A 6,621-nucleotide genomic window follows, 5' to 3' on the forward strand; every position below is an offset into this window, starting at 1 on the left:
GTCACTACAGCTGGTGATGGGGTGATGGTGATGTAGTCACTACAGCTGGTGATGGGGTGATGGTGATGTAGTCACTACAGCTGGTGATGGTTGTGATGGTGATGTAGTCACTACAGCTGGTGATGGGGTGATGGCTGTGATGGTGATGTAGTCACTACAGCTGGTGATGGTTGTGATGGTGATGTAGTAACTACAGCTGGTGATGGGGTGATGGCTGAGATGGTGATGTAGTAACTACAGCTGGTGATGGGGTGATGGATGATCGACCGTCAATAACAAAGACGTCCGGCCACCGGATCACCAAATCTTCACCTTGCCGCCTCCCCAGCCATCCTTGCGCCCGTCCCAGCCGCCGTCCGGGCCCTGGGCCTCTCGCAGGGCCTCGGCCGCGGGGTACGGCGCCGCCTCGGGGTACCCGAGCACGCCCAGGTCGTGCAGGGCCCCCGCCCCCGCCGGCTCCCGGTAGCCAAAGCGGCCGTCCCGGCGGTCGCCCTCCCCGGCCGCCCCCTCGCCGCCGGCCGCGGGGCCGCCGCCGGCGAGGAGGCCCCGGGAGGGGGCGGCCTCGACGCTCGAGTCGGGGTGGCGGCGGGGCGAGAGGCTCCGCCAGGCGAGCCTGGGCCCCGCCGCTTGACCGGGCCGCGGGCCGTAGCCGGCCTTGATGCCTGCGTCAGGATATCCCTGTCGCCCCAGATTCTGAGATCCGCCTGCCTTCAGATTACCGTCAGGATATCCCTGTCGCCCCAGGTTCTGAGATCCGCCTGCCTTCAGATTACCGTCAGGATATCCCTGTCGTCCCAGATTCTGAGATCCACCTGCCTTCAGATTAACATCAGGATATCCCTGCCGTCCCAGATTCTGAGATCCGCCTGCCTTCAGATTACCGTCAGGATATCCCTGTCCTCCAAGACTCTGAGACCCGCCTGCCTTCAGATTACCGTCCGGATATCCCTGTCGGCCCAGATTCTGAGATCCGCCTGCCTTCAGATTAACCTCAGAGTATCCCTGTCCTCCCAGATTCTGAGACCCACCTGCCTTCAGATTACCGTCAGGATATCCCTGTCCTCCAAGACTCTGAGACCCGCCTGCCTTCAGATTACCGTCAGGATATCCCTGTCGGCCCAGATTCTGAGATCCGCCTGCCTTCAGATTAACCTCAGAGTATCCCTGTCCTCCCAGACTCTGAGATCCACCGGCCTTCAGATTAACGTCAGGATATCCCTGTCCTCCAAGATTCTGAGACCCGCCTGCCTTCAGATTACCGTCAGGATATCCCTGTCGTCCCAGATTCTGAGATCCGCCTGCCTTCAGATTAACCTCAGAGTATCCCTGTCCTCCCAGACTCTGAGATCCACCGGCCTTCAGATTAACGTCAGGATATCCCTGTCCTCCAAGATTCTGAGACCCGCCTGCCTTCAGATTACCGTCAGGATATCCCTGTCGTCCCAGATTCTGAGATCCGCCTGCCTTCAAGTTAACCTCAGAGTATCCCTGTCCTCCCAGACTCTGAGATCCACCGGCCTTCAGATTAACGTCAGGATATCCCTGTCCTCCAAGATTCTGAGACCCGCCTGCCTTCAGATTACCGTCAGGATATCCCTGTCGTCCCAGATTCTGAGACCCGCCTGCCTTCAGATTAACGTCAGGATATCCCTGTCGTCCCAGATTCTGAGACCCACCTGCCTTCAGATTACCGTCAGGATATCCCTGTCGTCCCAGATTCTGAGACCCACCTGCCTTCAGATTAACGTCAGGATATCCCTGTCGTCCCAGATTTTGAGACCCGCCTGCCTTCAGATTACCGTCAGGATATCCCTGTCGTCCCAGATTCTGAGACCCGCCTGCCTTCAGATTACCGTCAGGATATCCCTGTCGTCCCAGATTCTGAGATCCACCTGCCTTGACACTCACGTCAGGATATCCCTGTCCTCCCAGACTCTGAGACCCGCCTGCCTTCAGATTAACGCCAGGGTATCCCAGTCCTCCGAGATTCTGCGATTCGGCTACTTTCACACTCACGTCAGGGTACCCGTGCCCTTCGAGACTCTGCGATCCGGATTTGGCTCCTTCCGGGTATCGCTGCCGTGCACCGGCGTGGTGGTACCCTGCCCCCGAGTCCACGTCGGGGTATCTGAGAGCGCCCAGGCCCTGCACTCCGGCCTTGAGGCCCTCCTGGGATCCCGCGTGGGCGTATCGCTCCGGGAAGCGCGGGCTGGGCCTGAGCCCGGCGCCGGGGCTCAGGCCGTGAGGGCCGAGGTATTTCTGCGTGCCTCCTGCTCCTCCAATGGACGCTCCGACCGAGGTGGCAGCCTTCACCGAGCCCTGCCGATAGCCGTAGGGGCGCGGTCCGAAGTACCGGGCCGAGAAACCGTGCCCGGCCTTCGGGCTGCCAACTTGAGGCCTCCACGAGCCGCCGGGTTGACGCTGCACCGGCTGGAGGCGGTAGCGGAGGTGCTGCTGCTGTAGCCGCTGCTGCAGCTGCTGCTGCTGCTGCTGCTGCTGGTTGTAGGTGGCGTGTTGCAGGACGTGGCCGGACAGGGGCAGCACTGGGGGGGCGTAGTCGGGATTGAGGCTCTGTGAAGAGCCGGCCTTGAGGCCCACGGGGATGTGGGCCTGTCCTGAAGAAGGCCGCGACTGAGGGCCCTGCTGCTGTTGGCTGCCGTGGTGACTGTTGCCGATGTCTCGGTAGCGATTGTTGGGGGTGTAGACACCTGAACGACGACGATGACGTCCGCACGGACGACACACGCACGCACACACACGCGCACGCACACGCGCACACACGCACACACACACAGCACACACGCACGCACACACAAACACAAGCACACGCACGCACACACATACACACACACATACACACACACACGCACACACATACACACACACATACAAACACATGCACACACATACAAACACACGCACACACATACACACACACACACACGCACACACGCACATGCCTTGAGTGAGAGGTCAATGTGTAGCCGGGCCGGTGCTGGTTGAAGGAGTAGCGCCTCCCCGTGACCTCTGACATCATAGGCCCTGCCAACTGGCGATTGGTCCCCACTGCTACAGATTCCACCCATTGCTCAACGAGCCCCCAGCTCCACTGGTCTCTAAACCTGCAGAGTAGTTGCTGGGGGTCGGAGATCGGATGACCGATCTTTCCCTTAAGGGCGGTGATCGGTGTGGCCACCGCCAGTTACTTTTGTGATGGAGTTAACGACGAGAGATTTGTGATCGCGGGCTACCGAGGCAGACTCCATCTGCTCAGCAACCCGCGACCACCACCCATCCTCGCAGCGCCTCACGGCTCTCCGAACCTGCGGTAAGCCTCCTCATTCTCCGACGTGGGATTCTGTAGCCGATGACAGTGGGCCTGTCGCTTTTTCTCAACCATCCTGAACACCTCCTCTGTCAGCCAGGGTCTCTGGGGAGGTCTGGACCGCGTACCCAAAGCAGCCATTGCAGCTGCATGAGTCACAGTCCTAAACCTCGCCCATTTACCCTCGACATCAGGAGGCGTGGGGGACGATGCCAACCCCAGCCGCAAGCGATGATGAAATTCTCGCTTGCAACTTTCATCAGCTAGCTGAGACCAGGCCACTTTAGGTTGGAATGGGGTCCTGGGTGTACACCCACCACCGGAGCGGAAGAATGGCAGGCGCATCTTACAGATGACTAGTCGATGGTCAGAGGGCAGATCAGCTCCACGGTAGGTCCTGGTGTCAAGGACATGGGCTCGCATCCGCTGGTCCGTCACTATGTAGTCCAGCCGATGTTCTTGCTTGGACCCGGCATGTATCCATGATGTTGTGTGGATGCGCCGATGCCGGAACAGCGTGTTGGTAATTACAAGCCCATGGGCTGCACAAAAATCTAGCAGCCTCCTACCGTTGTTATTGAGCTGATCTGGCCCAAGCCCTCCAATCACTCCAGACCAGGTGCCAGCATCATGACCAACTTGGCAATTGAAGTCACCCAACATGATGACTCTATCCTGAGGTGCCACTTTAGCCAGCAACTGGGACGAGTCATAGAAGGCATCTGACTCATGGGCCTTGTCTGCATCCCTCCACTGGTGTTCATATTCAGTGGGAATGCAAGCCACGACCACCGCCACTCCTCACCTCCTGTTGATGGGGAGAGGAACTCACAGCAGCCTGAGGCTTACAGCTTCCCACACCTCACCGCCACGCTCCCACGCCCCCTTCATCGTTTCAAGAAGCAATGCCACTCCCTGTCGTTTGGCACTCTCCTGATCAGAGCAGAGGAATGTCCACCACTCGTGGTGATTGGAGCCAAAACCGGTTCGCTGGACCTCCTGAATGCCACAGATGTCCAGGCGGTAGCTATCCAGCTCCCGACGGAGGAATGGGCAGCCTCTCCTACCGCAGCACGAGTTCCAACATCCCGAGGTGGCTAATCGCAGAGCTCGCCTGTCCCCGGAGGAAACGCGATGCGGGTTTGGCCAGAAGGCGTCAAACGCTAGTCCCCTGGGGCCTCCGTCGCCACCTTAGTCGGGGTTTTCCCGCCGCGGCGTTTGCTAAGACGTAGAGCCAGGTGGAGGTGTTACCAGTCCCTCGCTAACCTAAAAGAAACGCACCGACCGAACTGCACACACGAACTTAACAACAACAACAACAGCAGTAGCAGCCATTCGCCACTAAGTGGCGGTGACGTTACCACAGGGCCTGTACCAGGCCATGTGCACCTTGAGGCCACGTGAAGTGTACAGGTCACAGGGCAGACCCAGCAGGTGCCACGGGTCGACTGACTGAGATGACTGAGATGACTGGCTGGTGCACCACCTGTGCCCCCTACTGTGCCAACCTGCTGTGCTTTAGCCGATCGGTGCTCCGCTCATTGTTGTGAGCGTCGCTCCTCCGCCCTCCGTTGTTGTTGGAGGGCGACTGCCTCCAACTGCCCAGTAGCGTCCTTCACGGGCCTCCTCCACAGAGGCCGATCTTGACACCGCTGGTACCGGTCATCCGCAAGTCCACTCAGCTCCACGTCCTCCTGTACCACATCACTCCATCTCTTCTCTAGCCCGTGCCGCCCCCTTCTAGCCCCCTCTATCCGGCCAAACAAAAGCTGTTTGGGAATCCGATGCCTGGGCATGCGGGCTACATGACCCAGCCAACGCAGCCTTGCCTGCTGGAGCTCACCGATAGGACTGTGTCCAAATTTTTCAAGGATTTGTGAACTCCTCACACAATCCAGCCTGCAGGTTAAATCCATGATGGATCGTAGGCAGGCTAGCCTAAATGTTTCTAACCAGCGAAGATGTTCCATTAGGGGGGTCCACGTTTCGCAAGCGTAGAGAAGGGAGGGAATGACCATGGCCGGGAAGACCTGAAGCTTAGTGCGGAGCGACAGACCAGGTAGCTTCCACATAGCTACGCAACCGATGAAAAGATATTGCCGCTCGACTGATTCGGAATGAGACCTCTGCTGTTAAACCGGAGCCGGTCATAAGCACACTGCCCAGGTATGGGAAACTCTCCACTCTCTCCACAACTGCCCCATCACCAACGGGGAGCTGAGGGTGTGGAGTGTTTGATGGCACAGAATACCCAAGCACTATCACCACCACCACCACCATTACCACCACCAAAAAACAAAGATCCCGCGTGTAGCCTTAACAGACTGTAGGGGCAAGTGCTGTTAGCAAGCACCTATCAAGGCCGGAACGGTACACGAGGCGGTGGGTGGCCAGCACCACGCCCGACCGCCTTTATCTCCCTAGTGGCGATGTTTACACACCGCACCAGGTACTCAATTGAGGCAGAGTCGACCTAGGGGAGGCCCGGGACCGGTTCAGATAATCGTCACCGGTGGTGTTGGCCGTGAGCGGGAATCGAACCCGGGTCGCCAGATTCATAGCGCAGCGTAGCGCTAACTGCTGCACCACCGCTCCCCACATTACCACCACTACCACCATTACCACCACCATCGCCACCACCACCGTCACCGTCACCACCACCGTCATCGTCACCATCACCACCACCATCACCACCACCACCGTCACCACCACCGTCACCGTCACCACCACCGTCATCATCACCACCACCACCACCGTCACCACCACCATCACCACCGTCACCACCACCACCACCGTCACCACCACCATCACCACCACCATCACCACGCGTGCTACTCAACTCTTCTGGAGCGACGAGTGGAGGAGGAGGCTGCAGACGAGAAGCCACGCGGGCAGACTCCACGTGGGAAGATTCATCGCGAGCGGAGAACGCAGAACGCGGTGGTGCCGATGGCGGTGACGGTGATGATGATGGCGGTGATGGTGGTGATGGTGGTTTCTCCACGGCGGTGGCGGTGATGTGAGAGTTGGTGATGTTGTGAAAATCGCGTTCGGCTGGGCAAGCGGTTTTATAATAATGATGTGGTGGGCGAGTGGGGTGGGTGGAGAGGTGAGGGGGGGGTTGGGGTCTGTCCGTGTCTGTCCGCATGTGTCCGTGTGTCTGTGTGTCCGTGTGTGTGCCTGTGTGTGTGTCCGTGTGTGTGTCTGTGTGTGTGTGTCTGTGTGTGTGACTGTGTGTGTGTATGTCTGTGTGTCTGTGTGTGTGTGTGTGACTGTGCTGTGTGTGTGTCTGTGTG

General features: G+C 58.8%; 1 protein-coding gene across 1 annotated transcript; it reads right to left on the reverse strand.

Moving 5' to 3' along the window:
• Positions 1–297: 297 nt before the first annotated feature.
• Positions 298–6,409, reverse strand: LOC142905307 (uncharacterized). Its single transcript, XM_076059038.1, has 2 exons — positions 6,166–6,409; positions 298–2,708 (listed from the first exon to the last, which is right to left on the reverse strand). The coding sequence occupies exons 1-2, from the start codon at positions 6,239–6,241 to the stop codon at positions 298–300; spliced, it is 2,487 nt and encodes an 828-aa protein (XP_075915153.1). The 5' UTR covers positions 6,242–6,409.
• Between the last annotated feature and the right edge of the window lie 212 nt (positions 6,410–6,621).

This window comes from Petromyzon marinus, assembly GCF_048934315.1.
Source record: "Petromyzon marinus isolate PM22_M1 ecotype Great Lakes invasive population chromosome 84 unlocalized genomic scaffold, UKy_Petmar_22M1.pri1.0 chr84_unloc.2, whole genome shotgun sequence".
NCBI classification, from domain to species: Eukaryota; Metazoa; Chordata; class Hyperoartia; order Petromyzontiformes; family Petromyzontidae; genus Petromyzon; species Petromyzon marinus.

Coding starts and splice junctions, on each gene's coding strand:
- LOC142905307 (XM_076059038.1), bottom strand. CDS start 6,241: ATGAATCTTCCCACGTGGAGTCTGCCCGCGTGGCTTCTCGTCTGCAGC. Junction 2,709..6,165: donor CCACTCGTCGCTCCAGAAGA/GTTGAGTAGCAC, acceptor GTCGTCGTTCAG/GTGTCTACACCCCCAACAAT.